Source organism: Fukomys damarensis, unplaced genomic scaffold (genome assembly GCF_012274545.1).
Source record: "Fukomys damarensis isolate Sample0158 unplaced genomic scaffold, DMR_v1.0_HiC HiC_scaffold_38, whole genome shotgun sequence".
NCBI lineage: Eukaryota > Metazoa > Chordata > Mammalia > Rodentia > Bathyergidae > Fukomys > Fukomys damarensis.
In genome coordinates, this window is record NW_022900950.1 from 75,914,595 (window position 1) to 75,938,486 (window position 23,892).

At 38.6% G+C, this 23,892-nt stretch overlaps 1 protein-coding gene across 2 annotated transcripts in view; it reads right to left on the reverse strand.

Annotated features, from left to right (window-relative positions):
- The window catches only part of Plrg1 (pleiotropic regulator 1), a 14,963-nt gene extending 423 nt beyond the window's left edge, over positions 1 to 14,540 (reverse strand). The window contains exons 1-15 of one of the 2 annotated variants that reach the window (XM_010627937.3): positions 14,428 to 14,540; positions 13,075 to 13,181; positions 9,700 to 9,842; positions 8,989 to 9,042; positions 8,311 to 8,404; positions 8,011 to 8,092; positions 6,463 to 6,564; positions 5,449 to 5,541; positions 4,230 to 4,379; positions 4,042 to 4,143; positions 3,432 to 3,534; positions 2,367 to 2,475; positions 1,374 to 1,513; positions 559 to 752; positions 16 to 107 (exon numbers count right to left, since the gene is read on the reverse strand). In XM_010627937.3, coding sequence (XP_010626239.1) covers positions 48 to 107; positions 559 to 752; positions 1,374 to 1,513; positions 2,367 to 2,475; positions 3,432 to 3,534; positions 4,042 to 4,143; positions 4,230 to 4,379; positions 5,449 to 5,541; positions 6,463 to 6,564; positions 8,011 to 8,092; positions 8,311 to 8,404; positions 8,989 to 9,042; positions 9,700 to 9,842; positions 13,075 to 13,181; positions 14,428 to 14,436 — 1,542 coding nt within the window. In that variant the 5' untranslated portion in view covers positions 14,437 to 14,540 and the 3' untranslated portion in view covers positions 16 to 47. Of the gene's footprint in view, positions 108 to 558; positions 753 to 1,373; positions 1,514 to 2,366; positions 2,476 to 3,431; positions 3,535 to 4,041; positions 4,144 to 4,229; positions 4,380 to 5,448; positions 5,542 to 6,462; positions 6,565 to 8,010; positions 8,093 to 8,310; positions 8,405 to 8,988; positions 9,043 to 9,699; positions 9,843 to 13,074; positions 13,182 to 14,427 lie in introns of both variants that reach the window. The other variant, XM_010627936.3, reaches the window with a different exon arrangement.
- Positions 14,541 to 23,892: the final 9,352 nt, after the last annotated feature.

Consider the following 23,892-nt stretch of genomic DNA (forward strand, 5'->3'; position numbering starts at 1 on the left):
AAAAAAAAAAAAAAAAAAAGAAGAACCACCATGGAGACATCGCCACGTTAAAATCTCTTTCTTTTGATAATTTCTGGTTTCCAGCTGACTGGATGAGTTTCTTCTGTCTAAAAATAGAAAATCAAATTAAAGTGTTATTAGTTTGCTTCATATTTAATACAATCCATTTTAACAAAGGTAGTGTTCTAAATCTTATGCCTTGGCATAATGTTAGCAGGACTTTAACGATTTTAGGAGTAGATGACAAACTTCTGGCATTATTCACATCAAGTAAAGATAAATGTGTTCATTATAAGTTCAGTTTATTCTTTTTATCTAAAATAAAATTTCTATTTAGATAATATGGCAGTACTAAAGGCTGATTCTAGAATTTACATAGCAATCTATTATTCACAGTTAAATGTGTATCATTTTCTCAGGCATCAATGAAACCGATACAGAAATCTAGGAGCAGATACTACTCAAGATGGCAAATACCTTAATGCTACAAATCTACAAGTACATCTTCCTTCGGACAACTAAGTGAGATGACACTTGCCAAACTAGTAGGATTCTTACCGCAGTATCATCCTCTCTGTACACTTTGATGGTTTTATCAGCTTCAGCTGTTAGTAGTCGACTTTCAGACTGGTCAAAAGCACAAGCAAATATTCCTGATTCACTGTCCAAAGACCCAGGCTGCACAGCTGCATGAACTCTCTGAAAATTGTAGCCAGTTCTCCAATCCCAAAGATGCATGGTGCCATTGTCAGCTGAAAGAGAAGATCTAATTTCACCTGGTATCCTTCAATAGCTGTGCTAGACAAACACGCAGGGAGAAGCCATCATACCATCATCCATACCATCTCAATAACTATAGTTATGAAGACAGTTAATACACAGGACTCAAGTTCCTCTTAATATTTGTCCTGGGTGTGGTGGCGCATGCCTGTATCCTAGCACTTGGGAGGCTGAGGCAGAGAGGATCACAAGTTTGAGGCTAGCATGGCCTATACAGCAAGTTCAAGACAAGTTTGGAGCACAAAGAAAGACTCTATCTTAAAAAGACTGAAGATTAAACAAAAAGAAATACTGGTCCATTTGTATTTATTTTAGGATTTCAAAAGAGATTTTTTTTAAAAAGCACCACAAAATTTGACTTCCAATTCCAGAATATCCATCCAAACTGTAGGCAATTCCCAGTATAAACTGCTAAGATTCATCACATGGGAACTCAAAAGGGCTAAACTGTAAAACATGAACTATGTTACACGTGTAGCATGTTTTGCTAGGATACTTTAAGCATGATGCCTCAGAAGCAGCACAAATGTCTACTCATCCATACACAAACAAAAACGACGAAACATTCAGCCATAACAGAAGTCTTTCTTTACCTCCAGATACAAGCACTCCATCGGAATTTACTGTCAATGTATTAATGATAGCATTATGACCAGAAAGATTCTGAATGAAACTTCCATCAGGGAATTTCCACTGCTTTATGTTATCCGGAGAACCAGATGCAAATGTGTAACTGAAATAAGATTAAAAAGAGTTCATAGGAGCATGAATCAAGGTAAATAAAATGGCAGATTCAAAAAGCTTACTGTTGTATTTTTCATATGTACACAATGCTTTCTGTAGTTTTAGCAAAAATAGTACTGTCACACAAGATGTAAAAATATCAAAACATTTGTTCCAAATTATATCCTTCTTTCAAAAATTTTAAATGTATTTTAAATTCTAGAGTAATGTTTTATTCATCTTACATCTCAATACTCTACACTGAGTAAATTAAATGTACAATTTCACATGAACACAAAATATCTTGTGATAGTTCTTGATAAAGGGCGAGAAGGAACATAGAAGGAAACAAAAGGAAGAAAGAGAAAGAAAAATGAAGGAGGAAAGAGGCAGAAGAGAAAGATGAATACAACCAGAAAAGTGCCAGGTGTGGCAGGATGTGACAAACAGTAGGCAGTGATATTATGTTCTCTTCCTTTGGATATTTGACTACAATGTTCGTGGTTCTTACTCTCTATGTATATTAACTCCTTCCTTAAGAATTATTCTATATATGTTCCAGTGTCCAATATCATTTATGCCCAAAACACAGCCAGCTGCTATTACCTTCTATTTTGACATGCAGCTTTTGACCATGATTTATTTATAGCATCTTGTTTGTCATTATGTAGAAGAATTTCCCCATTTTATAAAGGGAAGAAAGCAAAACAGTAATAAAGAAAAAATTACAGAAATGCACATCCATACGTGAGGCCTGGAAATGATAGCTAGCTAAATGACTGCCAGATGCAGTACTAATTTGACATTTTAGTACTATGCTAGGGCATGAAGAAAGACGAGAAGCCAATAAGGAAAACACTTACTGTCGGGGATGTAAAACCACAGCCCTGACTGACTTTTTATGATTTGTTAAAGTCACTCTTGTTTTTCCGGCCACCAAATCCCATAATCGTATTGTAGTGTCATGGCTTCCTGCAATGAAAGTACGCACATTCCCAAAACACGGATTAGGAAAACGTAAAAGTGGAATAAAATAAAATAAGAACCATTCTTCCAAATATATATGCATACCAAATCAAAATCCTATCATCTCTTGGCTAAATTCATCAGAATTCCAATATTCTAGGTTAATTTTAAATTTAATTCCTTAAGAACGAAATAAAGTGCTTGCCTGTCAACTGAACAGCAAGTATAAATGCAAATCATTAAGCAAGCACATGATTTTATTCTCCAGTGAAAAAGGTGAAATTCCAGCAGTACTTTTTTCAGTTAAAACACATAAAACATTTTCTAGTGTAAAAGATCTTTTTTTTTTGGTACCAGGGATTGAACTCGGGTCCTTGTGCTTGCAAGTCAGGCTACTGAACCGCTGAGCTAAATCCCCAGCCCTAAAGATCCATTAAAAACAAGATTCACGTAAATTTTAAAGGTTATTGGTCTCAGAATATTTGTCTTCTAACCTCAATCTCCTAGACTAATAATGTGTCACTGTAATATTTAGTCCCATGTAACAGCAATTTTCTAGCCATTCATGACAAGATACAGTGGTACCTCGGTTCGTGAATGCTTTTGTCTGTGAACAATTTCGTCCCAAACAGAAATGTTAGGCAAAATTTTGTTTTTCTTTGTGAACTCTGTATCGGATGAATGCAACAGTGGCCATTTTCCCCACAATTGCAGAATGAATTAAGTTTGTGAACCAAGTTAGCACTGTACTGTGTGACAGTTTCTATGCAAAAAATACTAAGAAAAAAACAAGTGGACAAAGTCTTACCATAAGTTTCAAGTGCTCTAGATTAAAATATATGACACAGAAACATTCTAAATACAACAAAAAGCAAGAGCCACAGTGAATATAAAAAGTTTATGAATGATTATAATCTAATATGAAAGGAACAAGTTGCAATTCCAAAAAGCACCCATCATACCAGTGATAATTTGTGGTTCCGCAGCTTGACACCTCACTGTAGCAACTGCATTTGTATGTCCAGATAATGTGTGTACACTGGCTTTAGTTCTCACATCCCAGATCTATAAAATACAACAGATATATTGTTAAAAAGGACAGGCACCATATTTCAGGTATTTAAATGGATCGATTTCCAGACAACTGTGCTTGAATCTCGTGAACTAAGTGCTCCCAGGAAATACAGGAACCTCTAAGCCGGAAGGGAATATAGGCAGGAGACAACTGCCAATGGCGAGTAGGGCAGGGGAGCAGGGTACTGAACCCTAATGGTACATGGGTACAACGGGACAACTGAATTAAAGACCTCATGGTTGTGAGAGACTGTAATACACTGGAACACGAGGTCACATTTTAAGGTCAAGGCAGTTAACAATAATAAGTACGGTGAGGTCACAGAACTAAAGACTATAGTGGTAAAATATATAAGCCAAGAAACTGAGGGAGCAGGGCACTACTGAGTCAAGCAACTATCTTTATTTTCCACCAATGAATGTAAGTCTCCAATGTCAAATGTATGTCACAAGTCGCAACACATCTGCACACAACACACAGTTCTATCACTGGCCTACCCGTGCAGTTGAGTCTCGACTACAGGTGACCAGCACATCAATTGTTGGATGCAAATCCAAACCATACACCGCACTTAGATGTCCATGGTAGTGTCTGATGACCTTAAAGTAGAAAAATTACAACTTCTGAAATTAGAATGATTAAAAACATGGCACCTAATATTTTAAGTTCTTAACCCCAGACTTACCTTATTATATTCCAGATCCCAGCATTTCACTTGTTTGTCTTCTCCACAAGAGAAGAGGTATGGGCTCCTCGTGCTTACTATCACGCCCCGCACTGTACTGATATGTCCAGTCAGTGACAGTTTTAACTTGCCACTAGCCAGGTCCCAGATCTTCAACCCAAGAATAAAAAGGCAAAGACAAAATGGGAAAATATTTGCCACAGATGACAAGGTTAGTACTCCTAATCTACAAAGGATATCACTGATAACAGTCTGTATATATAGTGTGCTTAAAAAACAATTGAAAATACAAAGTAAAAGTGTAAGGAAGTTCAACCTCTCTAGAAATTTTACATGAATGCTTTAAAAAGATTAAATATCAATTTTTGCTTGCCATACTAGCAGATATTTTTAAAGGGACACACAACACACTGAAGTAGAACCTCTCAAATATACTGCAGCGGTTAATTCCTAACTTTGGAAAGTAACTTCTACGTTAGATATCAGTCTCACAAATATTAGACCCAAAGATGCCATTTCTGGGAGCCTACCCTACAAAAATACACAGAGCTGCATGCACAAAGACTAATTATGGCATTATGTGTAAAAATGGGCAGCATCAAAATACAACTTCAATGTTCCACAACAGAAAAAAATTATAGACTATCTGAACTGTGTATTATGTAACCACTTAAAAGGGTATTAAGTTTTCACAAGAATATGCTCTTGATAAAATGTTAAGCTGAAAACAGCAAGATACAAAATTACATATCAAGAGTAATTTTTAAGATACACATTTATACACCCAGGGAAAGTGCTGAGAAGTAAATGCATTGCTAAATACATACACAGAAGTGCTAAAATAAAATTTAGCTAAGTATCTAATAGAGGTATGACTATGTATGGATCTAGGTTCTGTGACAGTTGTCTGTATCTTCAAATTTTCTATAGCTGAACATGCTTTAATTTCATAACCAGAGGAGGAAAAAAATTCCTTCAGAATCAAGAAATCAGTAGCAGCTAACATGTTTATAAAAAAACTATCACTTAAATACTACTTTTCACTAAGACGATAATTTTACTCAAATAAAAAATCAAACCAAAACAAAAAATAAGGGCTTGAAATACCAATCCCCCCCCCACCAAAACCTAATTTCTGCCATAGGAAATAACTTAAACAAGATTTAACTTAGGTGAAAAACACAAACTCATGTTGATTTTTTTCTTCCTTCCTTATTACCTTTATAGTTCTGTCAGCAGATCCAGTAACGAACCACTGATTTCCCGGTTCCACGGCGATACATCGCACCCAGCCAAGATGCCCACTGATGACCTGTGAGGAAGAACAGAGGGCAGGTGCACCCATGCACCAGGTCAAAGCTACTCGACTTTAACTGCCGTGCGACTTGGTACTGTCCTCCCCACATCTTCAAACTTCAACTTTATAGGATCTGACAACTGGATTTTAGAGAAACATTGCCATCTTCTTCAAGGGTGAAGAGACACAGAAATGGAAGTACAATATACAACAGAATATTCAGCAAGAAAAAGGAATGCATTACTGACCCAGCAACTCACAGAAGTCTCAAAAGCTTAAGTTGAGAAAAGGAAGTCACTCTCAAGAAGTACATGCTGTGCTCCTTCACTCGACAGTGACAGAGAACAGGTCAGCGGTTGCCAGGGGTGGAGGCGGGCAGAACTAAAAGAATCGCTGATTATGGGAGTGTTACTCCATTTCACATCTATTAAAATGTCAGACCTAAAATGAACCTAAAAAGTCTCTTACCATTCACTCATTTGAAAAAGAAGCCTGTTAGCTGTACATTTCCTACTACGTATTTTTTAATTTTAGATCTGATCATTTTGAATCACTTTCATTTATTGAAGTTGAAAGAATTGGTAGATCCAGTTTCTTTATAAGGTGCTCTTTCCTAAACTTTCATATTTAAATGCTTCGCTTGCCTAATTCATTTTGTCTGCCCTCCACATTTAGTAGTCTTCTATTGATGTTTCACTCCAAATCTTATATATAAAAAAACAGAAAGAAACAAAACAGTGCAGGTGGACAGCTTTTAATAGGAAAACCTCCTTCTCCAGGCACCTTTTCACATATTGCGTGAGCCCCTACGTATCCCACCTCAGCTCACTCTACTGGCTTCCCCGTTCACTCCTCCTCCGCTGTGTTCTGTTCTTCAGCCCCTGTCAAATGGAAAGCACCAATCTACACAGTGGGCTAAGATGCAGATTCACTCACCCTGTAGAGTTTCCACGGTGGGTGCCACTGGGGTTTGGGCATTGTAGGGGCTTTTTTAGCCATCAGTGCAGAGTTCTTGGTACTGCCAGTCTCCATAACCATCTAAATGTGAAATATATGATTACTGAAGCTATATATTGATACATGTTTAAGAAAGTATCATATTTAATGTTTCACATTATTAATTCAAAAGCTGAAATCAGGCTGGGGATTTGGCTGAGTGGTTCCGCCGCCTGCCTCACAAGAATGAGGGCCACAGTTGGATCCCCAATACCAAAAAAAAGAAGCTGAACTCAAAATAGGACTTATGAAAGGTTTTTTTCCCCCTTAAATGAAGAGGAAAAGAGTTAAATACTTTTTCACAAATAGAAAAATGAGCCAAAGACACCTAATTAATTTTATTTTTCTATAAATTACTTTTAAAAACCAAGTAAAAAACTGAAGAGAGCAGGAATATTAGTTAAGAGCAGACATCATAGTGTGTGAAGTTCAAAACCCAGATGTGCCAATTCCTGACTAACCAATCTTGGGCCTCATGCAGAATGTAGAATGGGAAGCAAAAGATTCCTGTCCGTTTTCTAATACAATATTTAAATGTGATTTAAAAGGCACATAGCTGATATAGGTTGAGCTTCCTTAACCCAAAAACCCAAAGTCTGAAATGCTCCACAATTTGAGTTCAATTGGGATTTTTGAATTTCAGATGAGGAACATTCAATAGGTAGTTTATGCAAAGATTCCAAAAGCCAAAAACAAATCTGAAACACTTCTGGTCCTATGTATGTCAAAAAAGGATAATCAACCATATTGTTCACATTCACTCACTAATAAAAAATATATATATATATTTAAGCCCATTAAGTTCTGCCCTCAAGAAGTTCAAATTACACCCTCCCAATGGCAAGAGAGATGTCCCCTGAATGGAAGATTAAAAAAAAGAAAAGAAATGTGGCATACGGGTTACAAATTCAGTCATGTTATCTGGCAAATTAATTCCCCTGTGAACGAGGGGGCAGAAGCCCACACTTACGAAATGATGCCATAAAAAAGCATATGGCACACTGTCGGTTATTCTTTCTGCAGTACTTTCAACAGTGCTAAGGGCAGCTGCCACTTATTCGTAAGTACACATTTTTCTCAGTGCTCATTTGAAGACACTGGCTGCACAACCCATGGATGTTATACAAATAGCACTCAACTGTAACTACACACCAACTTACAGCTCAAATGAGAGATTTACATAGCGAACACACACTAACGCAGGCAGAAAACACTCCTTGTAGTTTTAATCCTGGAGAGTAAATATCAACATCACATTATCTTCATCAAAATATACACTATGTACAGTGTGCAAGCAGACACAGAAATAACAGGGCTTCATACGCTGAAAATTAAAATCAATTTACTGAAGACTTAAGATACAAGCTGCTATTTACATTAACAAATTCCAACAAGTGACCATTTCTTGATTAAGGTAAAACTTGGGATAAAAAGAATGAGATGACATATTTGAAAAGGCCATAGCGCTATTAGACACAAGAAACTTACCGAATTCACCCCTGCAGGCTGTGAGCGTTCCGAAGCCCCACGGTATTCATTCCCACCAGGTGCAGTACGATTTGTATCACTCCTGAGGAAAAAGGAATACCACACAGGAAGGAAATAATGCCTCCAATGCATTTGGCAAAACCTAGCCTTTAATTTTGCAAACTTTAATTAAAAAATACTATATAATACACAGTTGTAAAGAAACAAATTTAGAAATGAAAAAAAAAAAATAAAAAAACCAAACATAAATGGTGAAATGGTGAAATATGCTTTCAAGATCTTTTCAATTCATTCTCTTACCTGGCCTGCGGAGAAGGTAATGCCACTGCTAAGGACTGTGCAGCAGACTCACTCGGCATTCTTTGGACTTTAGTATCTGCTGTCAAAGCCACCCCTATTAAAAATAAAAGCATTCCTATTGATAGCTATTTTTGCTCTCATTTACATGCATTTAAAATATGAAGAGAAAATGTGACAGACGACTATCTCCAGGTAGGGCAATTACGGCAATTTTGATTAAATTTTGCTTCTAATTTTTTATAATAAATACTGATTGACATTTGATCTGATTATAACTGCCCATTATTAAAGTGTCCAAGACAAAGTTCTTATTAAATTCAGATATAGCTTTAAAAGCAAAAATAAAGTAGCTACTCAACTATCAGGTTTCCAAGGGTGAATGTTACTACAACAAAAAGAACACTATTTCCCTAAACTTCCCATGAATACTAAGTCTTTTGTCCTCTCACCTACTATACCAGCCACACCATTTCTGTAGCAACCTGTGTATGACAGACACACACCCCCAGCACACTTCAACCACACCTGCTTCTAAACTAACACTACCATCTTTTTAAGTTTAGGTATTTGCATGCCTGCCTCTACTACTACATTATAAGCTTAACTTGGCCTGGAGCAGCTTGAAAAAAATAGGAGCCAACAAAGTATTTTATTTTCAATCCATAACAGCTCACTTACCAGGTCCTGGTGGGTATGGATGCGTCCCTGTAACTACATATTCAACCTCTTGTCCTAAAACAGAGAATTTATCTTATAGTCGAGTATCCTTTTAAATGACACATTAATTGCATTTCTCTTTCCCTACTAAATTCAAGCCTCAACAATGAAGAAAGTGGAGTTGTTTGGTCTTAAAATCTAGGCACCCAGCAGCTATTTCTTTGCCCATTAATTGATTAAGAGGTGAGAAGCTCATGAATTTACTCCTACACAGCAATAGTATATAAAGATTTTCCTAAGCAACAATCCACTCTGGTTTTCCTTCTAAGAAAATAGGTTCTATGGAGTATTGCAGTTTCTATTCATTGCAATTGCAGTACTTAGTTTTATTTTGTGAATTACAGCCATGATAGAAGGTCTCCCCACAGGTTAGAAATGTTCTCTAAATTTTTCCTTTAGTCTCCATTGTGACCTCTACACCCCAATTCTCCCATCTTAACACTAATATACTTTATTTCCAATAAGAAAAAGCGCATCAACAAATTACATTATTTCAGTTACTATTCCTATGAGTAAGCCAAGACTTCCATGGTAACAGTCTTCTACTTGTAAAATACTTTAAGACCTCAATTCATGCTTCCAGGAGGAGAAGCATTTAATAAGACATTTTGCTTTTCTATTTTTAAGAATTCACATATAAACCCTGGCATTTCTGAGTAGCCCTATACTCACCTTGACTGGCAGGATACTGTTTTTGACCATATGAATCCGGTGCATTCTGAGGGCCCTTCTCTTTAAGATTTTCTTTTGAAGTAGGCATATGCAATACAGGACCATACTCATTATGAAGCTTGATTGCCATTTTTCGCTTGTGACTATTTAGAAATTATAAACATAAGACGTACTCTTAAATATTCTAGATATAATCAACAATTCAAATGTTTACAGATAGCCAAGAAACAAGTACTTAAATAGCTTGTTTTCCTAGTCATGCAGAAAATGTTTCCAGTAAGACTTTGAAATTAAATAGTATTTTAAGAAATCAAAAACTTTCAATTTCATCATCTCTACACCATATGTATTTTTGCTCAAATACCACCATAAAGTATTCATAATGTCTAATATTTTAGCCTGTTACCTAACATAAAACCTTTCATGGTGAGTTCCCAAGGGTTCAACTGACCTAGACATAGAAACAATATATGCCCTTAAAAATCTCAAAATCAATGTATTTGCTTTAAAAAAAAAAATACACACACACACACACACACACACACACACACACATACACACATATACAAACTATATATGTAGTAAAAACATCTACAGCAACCTTCATCAGATGTATCCAAAAAAGTCAGTTAGAACTATTTAACTCAATATTGTAAAAAGAAATGCACTTAAACCACTTTTAAGAAGAGTGTACCTTATAAATGAAATATAAATGCTCATTTGTGTAGATCTTAAAAGATTTACGGGTAAAGGACAAAGAAGGAACACAGCACACATGCAATCCCAGACTAGAGATAGATATGTAGAAACAAAACTATGCTAACACTCAAAAATCTTTTTCATCATACTAATGAGAAAAGATGGGAGTAGAGTTACTGGCCAGGTGCAATTTCAGCTCAGCAAGGCTCTGAGAGGAGCAGGAAGCTGAAAGCACATAGTGATTGATTATAAACTAAAATACCTAGAAAGGACTCTAATTACTGGACATTTATGAAATGTAATTAATTAATGGGACACTGTGTTACTTTTCTCTCCTTGTTAAGAAAAAATACCTGACATCCAATGTTGAAGGGGAAAAAGTTTATTTGGTTGACAGTTTATAGAGGTTTCAGTCTATGATCAGCTGGCTCCAATTCTTGGAGAAGAGAAACAATACGGTGCACACAAGGCAGCAAAGGCAACAAAAGCATTCAACAGCATTTTCTGTCCCTTTTATCTTATGCAGTCCACCAGAATAAGAGCGGTGCCAAACTAATCACTCTGTGTGTATAGTGGTTTAATAATCACACACCCTTAAGCCCAGCATCACACATTCCAGATTCAGCTACTTCTGAAAATGAAAATCTCACCTCATCGGCATGAGGCTTTAGGGGGACATCTAAACACAAACCATAACATTCCACCCCTGGTCGCCTGCAAAGACTCACATATATCCCTTTATGCAAAAAAGCATTTAGTCCATCTGTAAGAGTTGCCAAAGTCCTAATAGTTTCAGGATTGCTGAAAAGTCCAAGTCCCAAGTCCTCTGAGATTTAAGGCAAACTCTTAGCTGCAAGCCCGTGTACAAATGAAAAGAAAGTCAAACACTTCCAACATTTAATGGCATAAGGTACACATTACTATTCCAAAAGGTACAAACAGGAGGATTCAAAGGAATGGGGCCAAAGCAAGTCCAAATTCAAGCAGGCCAAACATTACATTTCACAGCTCCACTTTCAGCATTTGAGGCAATCTGTGGCAAGCTGTGAACTCCAAAGGGCTTGGATGGCCCTGCCCTTGCAGCACCTCTGGTGTTTGGAGCTCCATAGCTTTCTTCTTAGGCTGGCTCTGCTCTCTCCTTGCAGTTTCCCTCAGCTGATCCATGCTCTTGGCTTCTCCAAACTTCTGGGGTTTACAAAGCACCTTCACATTTTCACATAGTGCCCTCTCACGGGCACATTGTATGGCCTTGCAGGCCTTCTTCTGAAATCTGGGTGGAAGCTTTCCTGACCCAGTGTCTCACGGATGATACCAAGGTTGGTTGCCAGCTGGAGCTGTAGCCAGACTTCCTTCTCTCTTGACTGTTAAGGGTTGAGTGCCTGGATAGATGAGTACTCTGAACCCAATCCCGAGGAACACATTCTCTAGGCTGCCACCATTCTGGAGCACGGTGCTCTGGGGCTTTCTTCTCAAAGCAAATTTTTTCACCTTTGTAACTCTGAGGCTAAAAATGGTGAAGTTGTCCTGCTTTTTGTGATGCCCTCAGGCCATCATTTTATTCTCCAGTTCCTCCCAGCAATCATGAACTCCTCTGCAATATCTTTGCAGTCCAAAGCTTTGCTGCAGCTTCCTTTCTGGCCAAGCTCAAAATGTTTTAAATCATTTTTCTGGGCTTTTTACTCTGGAATCTTAATATAGATCTCGCTAAAAGCCCCCAACAGTAGCCATGCCACCACCTCAATATTCGACTGTCTTGAAATTTGTTCTGCCAGATTAATTAGTCCACTGCCCCTAATCTCAGTCTCAGGCAAAGTCTTTGGACAAGAACAAAATGCTGACAAACTTTCTACCAAGCCATAACACACATCGCCTGGAGTCCTACAGCCAATTCAGTCCTTCCTAGAAAAAATTTCCTGACCCTGGTCTTTACCAGCTTTCTGGTCTTTTGAGTTCTGACCAGAAACTCCCATATATAATAGCCTAAGGCCTTCCAGGTCTACTTCCATCGCCAACGTCTCTGAGTATTTCCTAACTCTTCCCCTTCCCACATACTAGTTCCAAAGGGTTTTGAGCCACATTGCCAGGTAATGTTACAGCAACGACCCCACTACTCTGGTACCAAATTTCTCTTTTAGTTACCTTTCTCTTGTTGCTGAGACAAAATAACAGACAACTGTTTGCAGAAGTTTTAGTCCATAATATGCTGATTCCAAGGCTGGCATGGCAAACAAGCATCAGAGAGGAGAAACAACATGGCCAGCACAAGGTAGCAAAGGCAACAAGGAAGTTTAACAGCATCTTTCTGCCCCTTTTATTCAGACTACCAGGATTAGGGAAGTGCCAAAGTAATCATTCATGTGTAAATGGTTTAGTAATCACATGCCCTTAAGCCCAGCATCACACATTCCAGATTCAGCCACCTATGAAAAAAGCCCCACCTCACCTGCATGAGGCTTTGGGAGAACATCTAAACACAAACCTAACATACTTTAAAGTAAAATATAAGGCAAAAAAAAAAAGAGGTTAAATCAGTTTAAATTATGCCAGAACACCACTCATTACTGAGTAAGCAATCTCTGTATTACTTTTAAGACATTTAAAGATTTCCCTCTTTCTGCTCTCTTCCCTCAATATCAGAATTTTTAAAATTTAGCAACTAAAAAGAACTATACCTACCTCTCTTCATCCAAAGGCACAGGTTTTCCATTATCAGCTACAAACATGTCATGGGTCCTTTTCAATGACCTGAACACAAGTGTGTGTACAGAATGTTTCTGTACCTCCTAAAAAGAAAGAGGGCAATCACACATTTAGCTGCAAATTACTCATATTATAACCTGAATGAGTCAAATTATATAATTTCCATATTTAAGTATGTAAAAAGTTTCATACCATCCACTACAGTTACTTGTAGCAAACTAAGAGGAGAGGAGAAAACTTCTCTTTCCTCAGAGCCCTGGGTATAGCAAGTAAATAATGTTTTATTCAGCAAATACTGAGCTTGTACTATGCGAGTGGCAGGTATTGTGCTAGATGCTAACAAAAGATGATGAAAAGGCAACCATGGTCCTCATGCTCCAGGGACAACAGACAAAAAAGCAAAGTAACACTACATTTTGCTATGAAAACAAGCAAGGGTTTAAACAGAAAAGTGAAGAAAGGACTAGGATTATGAAAGATCAGTCTGAAGTTGTATTTACACAGGAAAGAAGAAAACCTGACACAGAATAGAGATAAGAAGAATCCAGAGGCCTTGTGAGAAGGCGATGAGTAACTGAAAGAACTCCAGAAATGCAGTACAGCTGTGCGGGCTGGGAGAGATGGGCTGTAGTTTATGAGACCACAAGGGGTTCAGACATGCCATGGTCTTTCAAGCCATTACAACAACCTATATTTTTATTCTAGTAACAGGGCCAGTAAAGGGTTTTAAGCAAGAAAAGCCAATTTACGTTTTGAATAGTACAAGTTATAGGAAAACAAAAAGGAAACAAAGAGACCAGCATTAGAAGCTAATGCAGCATCTGTTCAAGGAAGAGATGCTGAGGGACTGATAGTAGGCGGCTGTGTTGCGTGTGGAGGAGTGGGGTGGAACCAGGGAATGTTTGGGATGAGTCGAAGTGGGCCCGCTAACAGAGTGGTTGTTCAGGTTAGGGAACGAAGTAAAAATTCGACACGGAGGTTTTCCTGGGCCGCAGCCGAAAGCGCTGCCCTTCTGGGACACCGCCGTGGCACGACCTCAGCCGCTGCGAGGGCCAGGGCTCCAACAGCAGCAGAAGCCCCGGCTCCCTGGGGCCAAAGACCTGCAGGCATCCCCTCGGGCTTCCCGCCTGGACTATCCTCCGAAGCGGGTTCTCATCGGACCTCGTTTCCTCCCCGAAAGCCTCACGAAGCGACCACCGGGCAGGGCCAAGCAGTTCCCTCGCAGCCTCTCCGCTCCCCCAGATTTCCAGCACTCCCCATCTCCCACGGCCGCTGCAAGGCAAAACAGTACACAGACAAATGACCCCTGGGCACTCAATGTCACTGTACCTCGACCATGACTCTGCCGTGTAGCCCACCCCTCTGGCAGCAGAGCAACACTAGTCACCGCGGAGAACCTGGCGCCGCCACCACCGCCACTATGCAGCCCCTTCCGGAATCGGAACCCGACCGCCGGAAGTGACGCCTCCGCGCAAGCGCACTGGCCACCTGGGCCTTCTGGGGTTGTGGGCCGGCCTACTTCCTGCGGCCGCCTCAGAGGCGGAGTGTGAGTAAGGCCCCGCCTCAGCAGTCTGTTCTGAGGGGTCAGCAGCGCTTTCTTCTTGAGTCCCAGCCTTTCCTTTCTTGGTCTGGGGTCTTGGTAGTTTGTGCTGTGTTTCCCGGATGCGTAGAGCTCAGTCAGTCCTGAGGCGGGTGCGGAGCGCGGTCCCTGAAGGACGCGGTCTCGGCCTCTTGTCGCCTCGTTCCGACGCTGGGTCTGCAGCACTTTAGGGCTGCTGTAGTTTCAGCGCCCAAGGCTCTCCCAATGCAGCCCTGTAAACACTTCTTGAGTATTTCATTTTGAGAAATGTTGCCATATAGGTGAGCAAGAATAATTGGATTAATAGGTAATGTGCGGAATGGGAAAATAATTTCCCCAGAAGGTGGTGCTATGCCATTAACTATTACAGAGGATAGGTTTCCAATTTAGGGCTGTGGAGTACTGTATTTCTGTGCTCTTGGATTCTGGCCTCTAGCTCTAATCAGCCCTGTAAGGACACTCTACATAAAATCTATTCACAGTGCAATCCCGCAGATTACTCCAAGCAGCGTAGGATGTTCAGCAGCACTGGGAGATGCATTTCACAGAATGTATTAATGGGCAAAAGTTACTGGACAGTCTACCCTCCAATCTGGTGCCACGAAATATGAAATAAGTGGAATTATTACCCTCATTTTATATTAATCAGGTGAAAGACCCAATAGCGAGGACTTTGTACCTGAAATATCGTTTATTATTGTCTATTGTTCATATTCATATCTAACCTTTATCTGCAGGCTTCTTTATTTTCACACAGTGTTTTCTCTTGGAAACTCTCCTTATCGCCATTGATTCACCATTAGCTCTCCATGCCAAGCTCTGTCTCCACCATTCTCATGCAACAGCCCCTCAGAAGTCTCCTGTCTCCCACACTTAAGCTGTCAGAAACTGGACTCATCATTTTCTCTACCCAAAGCAACTTATCCTCTCATTTCTCTATTAATCTTAGTGGTCTCCCGTCTTTCCTGTTTCTCAGAGTTATCTTGGACTCTTCCTCCCTCCACTCCCTCATAATCCATTTTTTCCCTAAGTCTAACCTATGTTATTTTTGCCAAGGGATTGAATCTCTTCAAAGTATTTCGTGGACACCTACTATGTGCATGGGCTTATAGGATGTAGGAGGCATTGTGGTTTGGTATCAGTCAGTGGTTTTATTCTTTGACTGGCAAGTGTGACTCCTCCCAGGTGCTGAGTGACCAGGCAGTTCTACCTCACTACACATGGTGATAAACTGGGGAAGTTTTGGAGAACCATAGGGGTCCAGGGGTTCCCTCACAGTTCCTCTGATTCAGTAGATCAGCAGAGGGGCTGAAGACAGTGGATGTTTTTGTTTTTTATTTTGTTTTGTTTATTGTACTGAGGATTGAACCAAAGAACTTCACACTCAAATAGATATTTGGCCCTTTTAAAAAATTTTAAATTTTAAAACAGTCTTGCTAAGTTGCTAACTTGCTCTAGCTGGCCTTGAGCTTGGGATCCACCTGCCTCAACCTCTCAAAGTGCTAGTATTCCCTGATGCTGTGCATGTCTGTATGTTTTAACAACATAAATAAGGAACATTTTAAGAAATATTTTAAGAAATAGTCATGTTCAAGAAAGTTAATTTTTTTTTTAAACTGGGGATTGAACTTGGGACCTTGTGCCTTCTGAGGCAGGCAGCAGAACCACTAAGCTTAACCCCAAACCCCTGAGAAACTCTTAAGTTTTTGGTGTAAAAACTGAAATATTGTTTTTACTCTATTACAATGCTTTATTTAATCAGTCTTAAATTGGCCACTCAATTTGTATCTGATCTCATAATTCTCTCCCTAGAACTGTTTTTAAAAATTATGTCCTTAGATGCTATCCTTGATTTCCAGTTTTATCTCATTTAAATTCTGTCTTGGTAGTAATGGTCAGGAAACAGGGAAAGATTCCTTGAATGGAAGAAGGAAGCCTCATAGTTGACCCTAGGAGAGAGGGGTAGCAAGTCCATTCCCTCAGTATAAAACTAGAGCAGCCTGAGATGCAGTATGGACTGCATCGAGCAGTAGGAGAGAGTGGGCTGGGTGTCCCAGAACCTACATGTTCCACTGATGCCCATTTGCTGACTTGGGCCAAGGCAAGGGAGCTGATCAGAAACACAGGAACAAGGCAGGCATAGTGGGGAAAGGGGCAGGTGAAGGCCACCTGGCTTTCTTCTGATCCACTCCAGCCCTAGTCTCTTGTGTTCTAGGCCATCTCACGTTGGTGCAAATGCTTGACAGAGCTCTAAAGCAAAATTCCCTGACCACGTTCCTTTCCCCATCTAGAATTTTCCTTTCCCTTTGTTAAGGTGAATGATTTTCTCATGGCCCACCCATTCCAGGTAAGCAGGAGCAGCTCACAGGCCTACATGTGGTCTTTTCTCCTTGGCCTTGCACAGAGAAATCAAGAGAAGGAAGGACCAGTGGCTCCCAGAAGCTTTCTTACCGTTGTGGCTTATCTTATGGATGTCATTCAAACACAGGGTTATATAAAAATACCACATAGTTCTGCTTTTCTTTCCAAAAATTAAATGCATATAAAGGCCCCTTTGATAAAAATCACAGTGAAGCCAGATGTAGTGGTGCACACCTATAATCCCAGTACTTTGGGAGACTGAAGCAAGAGGATCACAAGTTCAGGCCCAGCCTGGGCAACTTGGAAACCCTGTGTGATAATAAAACATTAAAAATGGCTGTTCCAGCAAGGGGAATGCAGTCGGGTCCATTGTGACAGCTGTGAGTGATTGGGTAACTTCAAGTCCTCAATGGCAGCAAAATATATCTTCTAAATCCATATGGTAATCTCAGTAACTTTGGTTGATTGAGAGATAAATACAATGAACTAAGTTCTAAAATTCATTCCCAGCTTTTAATAGCATATACTATAGAACAAGTGTTTTGGTTTACATACGAATAAGTTTCTTATTTCCACTTTCAAGACCCTTTTAGTCCAAAACATATGGAAACATGCTTTCAAGAGCCAGTGTCTCCTGCTCTCTATAACACATTCATAGGGAGGAATCTTTAACATGAATGAAGTGACAAAAATACTTTAGAAAAATTTTAGAAATCAGAGAATGAAACAAGGTCAATCTTAATATCATAATGATACTTGGCATTTTATAATGTCTCCATTAAAATTGTGAAAGATCTGACTCAAACAGTTGATTTATTGAAATAAATTTAAAACAAAATAATTAGATTCATCTCAGCCTAAAACAAGTCAATTTATATTGAGATGAGGAGCTTAGGGAAGGTATTGAGAGTGCTGGGATGTGGCTATGAATGGATCCAGTGTTAAAATCCTCTTGAAATTTATGTTAGGTCTCTAATTCACATCATAAGAGTGTGGTACTAGAGTTTGACCAGATGCTCCTTACTTTGAATTCAATACCTATCTCTGGAGAAAAAGCTCTCTGAGCTTCTTTACTAATTAAGATTTCCTGTTGAAGCTTTGAGAAAATCATTTCCATTTTTAGTTTTTCAGATTTCTTAAATTTTATGTGTCAGTCACTGGGTATCGGAAAATGTAAGCCTCATAAATATTCCAAATTAATTTTAGAAATTTAAGATCCAATATTAGCATGTGGAAGATGTTGTTGGATAATGTTAGGTTGATGTTTCTAGAGAGCTGGAAGAATGGGGTAGTGGGTGGGAATCTATTCTTAAGCTTAGAATCTGAACTGTCAGGGCAGATTGAGATCAGTACTTACTCCTCTTTTGAGTCCTTATAATTTGCTTTGCCACAGACCAGTTGAGAAAAGGGTCTCAAAGTAGAAATAAAGCTTGTTTTCACGTAAGCCTCACCAGTTGGTCATATATGCTATTAAAGGCTGAGAAAGAATTTTAGAACTTAGTTTATTGTACTTGTCTTCCAATCAAGCCACGATTACTGAGACTACCATATGATTGTTTAAAAGATACATTTGTTATATTTGGAAATTTGAAGTTACTAAATCATTAACAGCTGTCAAGATAGAAAAGCCCAAATGTCTTTGGAAGTTAGTTCTTTGCAGTGAGGGAATTTGTAGATTTTCTGGTTCAGCCCATTTGATGAGAAGAATAGCACAAACACGTTAGCTGGTTTTACAGAATGAATAATTTTACCAGAGTGTGATATTGTTGAGATTGAAGCTAAATTTAAAAGGCTTAATATTTTTCATCAGCCGAAAAGAAAATAGACAAAGAACGTAACAGCAGGCATGGTGGTGCACTCCTAGGATCCCAGCATGTTGGGAATCTCAGGCATGAGGACAGCAAGTTCAAGCCCAGCCTGGGAAGCTTAGTGACCTAGCAAGATCCTGTCTTAAAATTTAAAAAGGGCTGGAGACATAGCTCATTGCAAAGGCCCTGAGTTCAATCCGCAGTACTCAAAAGAAAAAAAGTCACAATGCCTGTCTCTGTTCCTCCAGATGCTAATGGAGGGACACCTTGCACCAGTTCAGTAACTGCCTCATGTATTGTGCTATGTGATTGCCTTGCTGCCCTGTGAACAAGTTTTGCTGGGAGGAATGTTTTCCAGGCGAGTCTAATTTGTCTTCCCTTTCTTGACTGACATTATAAATCGCTTCATGCTCATGTATCAAATTTAATTTTAATATTTAATTTTAATGTTTTAGCAATATTTACAGTTAGTAACATTTTAGTAAAATATATTGTATCTACATATAATAAAATGTATGTATAAATTTATAAGTATTGAATTACTGTTTTCAGTGCTTCAGATAACAGCAGATAAATCCTTCCCTTCATCTTGAGTTTACATAAAGTTCATTTTACTTAATATATCATGTGATTATAACAATATTTTGAAATTTTTATGAGATCACGATCCCTAAGTTCCATTTAGAAATATGGTGAGCAAGTTATATTGGGCATAGGTCTGTATTTTCTATTTGAAGAGACTGAAATGCAAGGCTGATAAAGTTATATTTAATTGGAAGGGAAATAGGGAGTCTGTGGTTGTTTGTTTTCTTCTGTTCACACTGTGGTGCAGGGGATCTGAACCTGGGGTTTGGGTATGTGAATCACAGTCTCTTCAGTGACCCTCCCCCCAGACCCTGGAGGACCCAATGAAGACAGTAGTGCCCCTCAAGCCACAAGACAATAGCATGTAGATGGTCTTCATGGTGTTTCCTGGCTCATTATCACAAGGTCGCTCTTTTAGTATACTATTTCCTTCTGATTCCATCACTTACCTAGACTTGCCAAATCTCTGATAGCCCCCAATTTAAAAACAAAAAAGTACCAGTCTTCAAGCCTTCCACTTGGAGAAGGCTAGGGCCTGCAGGTGGCACTGGTGAGCAGCCATGAACTTGTCCCCATCCCCGCACAAACCCAGCAAATGTCACCTCATCAGAGTGTATCCCTGACTACCCAACCTAACAGCAAATGCCTCTCGTTCCTTTAACCTTTCTTATTTTTGTTCTCAGCCCCTATCACCAATTGATATGACATAATATTTGGTTCATTGCCTCTTTCTTTCCACTAAAATGAAAACTTGATTGCAGGGTCTTTGTTCATTGTGTTGAATGGGGCCTGGTGAATAGTCAATGCTCAGTATCTATCATTTGAATGAATGACCACTTTGCTTTGCACATCCAGCAGATGAACATCATGGGATGTTATACAGTTGCCTGGCAACCTAATTTGGGGCTATACATATGTGATCATATGTTTAGGTATTTCCTTAGATATTTGTAAATAGTTTTGGTCAGAGGATAAGAGGAGTGTGATGAAATGTCTTCCAGTATCTATAATGAGATAATATGGAATTAAATATTAATGCTGTACTAGTGGGGAAATTAACTTATTAAAGCAAAGTAGGTGAGAGCTACAGGATAAAATTGATATGTGGATATGCTTTCTGACCCTGGGGGATACGATTAAGCAATGGGGTTTCTGGATTTTGGTAAACAGAATTTCCTCTGCTGTTTGTAAAAGATGAAACAGGGTGTTCTAAATGTTGACTTATCTTTGTTTCTTTAGGGATGAGTTTGTTCCTGTTAGCCCAGGAGGTAAGCCATTCCTTCATAAACAACAGCGGACAGCCCAGGTGGTTACCATCCAGGTGTGGGTGACACTCCAGTCTTTCTTGCAAAACATTCAGTAAATATTTGGGCTTTAGACCTATCTACTTTTGCAAATCCTATCATTGCTTACCAAGTGGAGGTCAGGGCTCTACTACTCAAGGTAATGTACTCAGCACTCCACCTTTGAAGAAGGTGACAATCTTTCCTGGAAGACCGCAAGGTTCCTCAAGATGTCAATAAAAAGCCTTTACAAGAACCATTCTATGTAGATTTAATTTTAAATCTGGGGCAATAAATTGCCTCAAGCAGTTAGAATATAAAATAAAGATCCAAATCTCATAAATATTTTGTTTGTCTTCATTCAAAAGTGTAGGTTAAAGCAAGTGGGACATTAAACAGGATAAGATGAATCATTTTGTAGATGAAATAACATTTTTTCATTGTTCTTACCCTCTCTTTGGGAATACATACTTTGTTGCAAAGACAGTTTCCAAGGAAAAACAATGAGAGCTTTCTTCAGAGAGCTGTCCCTTGGCACCACAAGCCCATGTCTCCTGCAAAGTTTAGAAGCTTCCTTTTCTAGAACTTCTCCTTTAACTTGGCCCTTCTGTAAATTTGCTTTTGACCCAACCAGGGCTGCTGTCCTATCCATAGTGAGGGACTCCATCTTCCTTGTGCCTCAGGGTTTTCTGTCTTTGATTTGCACAGTAAAAGTAAAAGCACATTGTTTGTAGATTACCAACAAAACATTTTCACTTTCCATCAGCTATTTTTATCCACAAAGCAAATAATCTGACAATATTGGTGCCCCATGGGATATTTTCACTATGAGAGTGGACTGGTTTTTGGTCTGCCAAAAAATCATTTGCTTTCTGCCTCATTAGAGGAAATAAAGTGCTGATTTAGCTTAGAACTATAAATGGTTTACTTAGATAAAGGTGCTTCATTACCAGAATTGCTCGGAGCTTCCTACCCCCATATGGGCTTCTTGCTATAACCTCCTGAGAGAATTCAACTCAACAGGTGTTATTGAATTCAAACCACAAGGCCAGCATAGAAACCTGCTTCCATTTTAGCTGAACTGAAAACGAGGTAATCATAAGAAAATTAAAACATATATTTGAGAAAGACTTTAAAAAATCATCCCGCCAACTTTAACCCAAAAAAGGAGATAGATGGATAGATTTAAATATATGTTCATGCAATCACACACACATTTATACACATGCACATATTATTTTAAATCAATAAATTTTGCTAAAAACCTGTTCAATTAGTGAGTAGCTTTGATTCTCAGAATACCTTGTCTCTGTATATCATGTAGATGAAGAACTGCTTTATACTTGGTGGGTGTGGGTTTGGGCCTGATGGGATTAAATCTCTGTTTTGGCACAGCAACTTTGCTTATATCGCAAAATCTCTCTGTGGCTCTCTTCCCTCATTTATAAGACATATCTGCCTCCTAGGTTTGTTACAGGATTAAATGAGGAGATACCCAAATCAAAAACAAAGTGCAGTACAACATCCAGAATAAAGACAATTTTCAAAATTGAACTCTTTCTGCCACTACTTCAGGAGTAGATTATTTATCACTAGGTCAGAGAACTGTCTTCATTGATGAGCCAATCAAATTCAAGTTCAGCAAATAATTTTGGAGCAAAGATGAACAAAACAGGAGGCCCACAGAGGGAGTTACCAATTTACAGGAAGACCATTAGTAACAGATGGATTCTCAAATCAGGACACAATTAGATGATAGGGAGTTTGGAAAACTATTACTCCAGCAAGCAAGCCTGCTGGCCTCTGACTCAAATTACATTATTTTGGCTTTCATAGTGCATATGCCATTTTCTCAGAAAATAACCCTAGAAGCGCAGGAAATCTGATTTAATAAATATTATTCTTTCCTGGAACTCATTAATCATTTATCATTTATCAGAAAAAAGTTGACCAAACATAGAGGAGAACAACTGGTTAAAATTTAATAAACCTAAAGTGTACTACACAATACAGAGCCAATGTCAGTCCCGAAATTACTATTGACCATTTTTTTCTCAGAGATTATCTTGTCTAATAAGATTGTGATTTAGAATTTGAGGTTGTGGTAAGAAGTAAATCTCTTTTAAAAAATATTCTGAGAATGCGTCTCAGATTCCAGTGCACATGAGTAAAAGCCAAGAACACAAGTGCTCCCGTTCTAAAATGGGATGAGATATAATTTTAATATACTCAATTTACCAATCTTGTACATATTATAAGCACTAAACTCTATGAAGAAGATCAAAGCCCAACCTGTGGCTGTGTGAATTATTATGTTAAATTCAACAATTCAGTGTGTTATGCGCATTGAGAGAAATACATGATGTCACTGTGCTGTGTGATACATTTTACTTAACCACAAGGCACTGGTTGGAAAGCATACTTTTCACAAAGATATACCATTTAGCTCTAACATCACTTGGCCTTTGATTTGTAGAATTAATTTAGGAGGAATTTCCACAAATTATACAATGAGTGCTTTTTTTTTTTTTTTTGGTCTGGTAGAATCCTTTTTGTCATTCATTTAACAATGTGTGTTGGAAATTTTTCCCCGTGAGTGGATGAAGCGTGAACTGCTTTAATCTTTTAAAGATTGTTTTGTATTCTTTTATATGACATTCAGTCATTAATTTGAGCATTATCCTTGCCAAAGTCACTTATTTTTGTAACTTGAAAGTTTTGAAAGGTATAAACTTTAAAGGATGACTTTCAGCCCCATTCAGCTGAAGTGATCAAATAGTTATAGATGGTTAGGGCCAGGGATTTAGCTCAGTGGTTCCAGCACCTGCCTTGCAAGCGCAAGGGCCCAAGTTTGATCCCTGGTTCCAAAAAAATAAATAAATAAATTATGGATGCTTAGATATTGTTATGCTAGATGCTATGGTCATAAAAGTGAGTTTACATCTAATGGGATTGATACAACATGTATAGGTATAATGTAAAATTGCTATAAATGCTTCCAAAAGGGTAGGACTGACTCCCAGGGTTTTTGTTTTTTTAGGGGTAGGGTAGGGGATATAGGATCTCAAGAGTCAGAAATGCAGGAGTGTGAATGAAGGCAAACTAGGCAGAGGAAAAGTTACACAGAAAAACAAACAAAAAACCTCCAAAACAACAGAGCTATGACGACATAGTACAC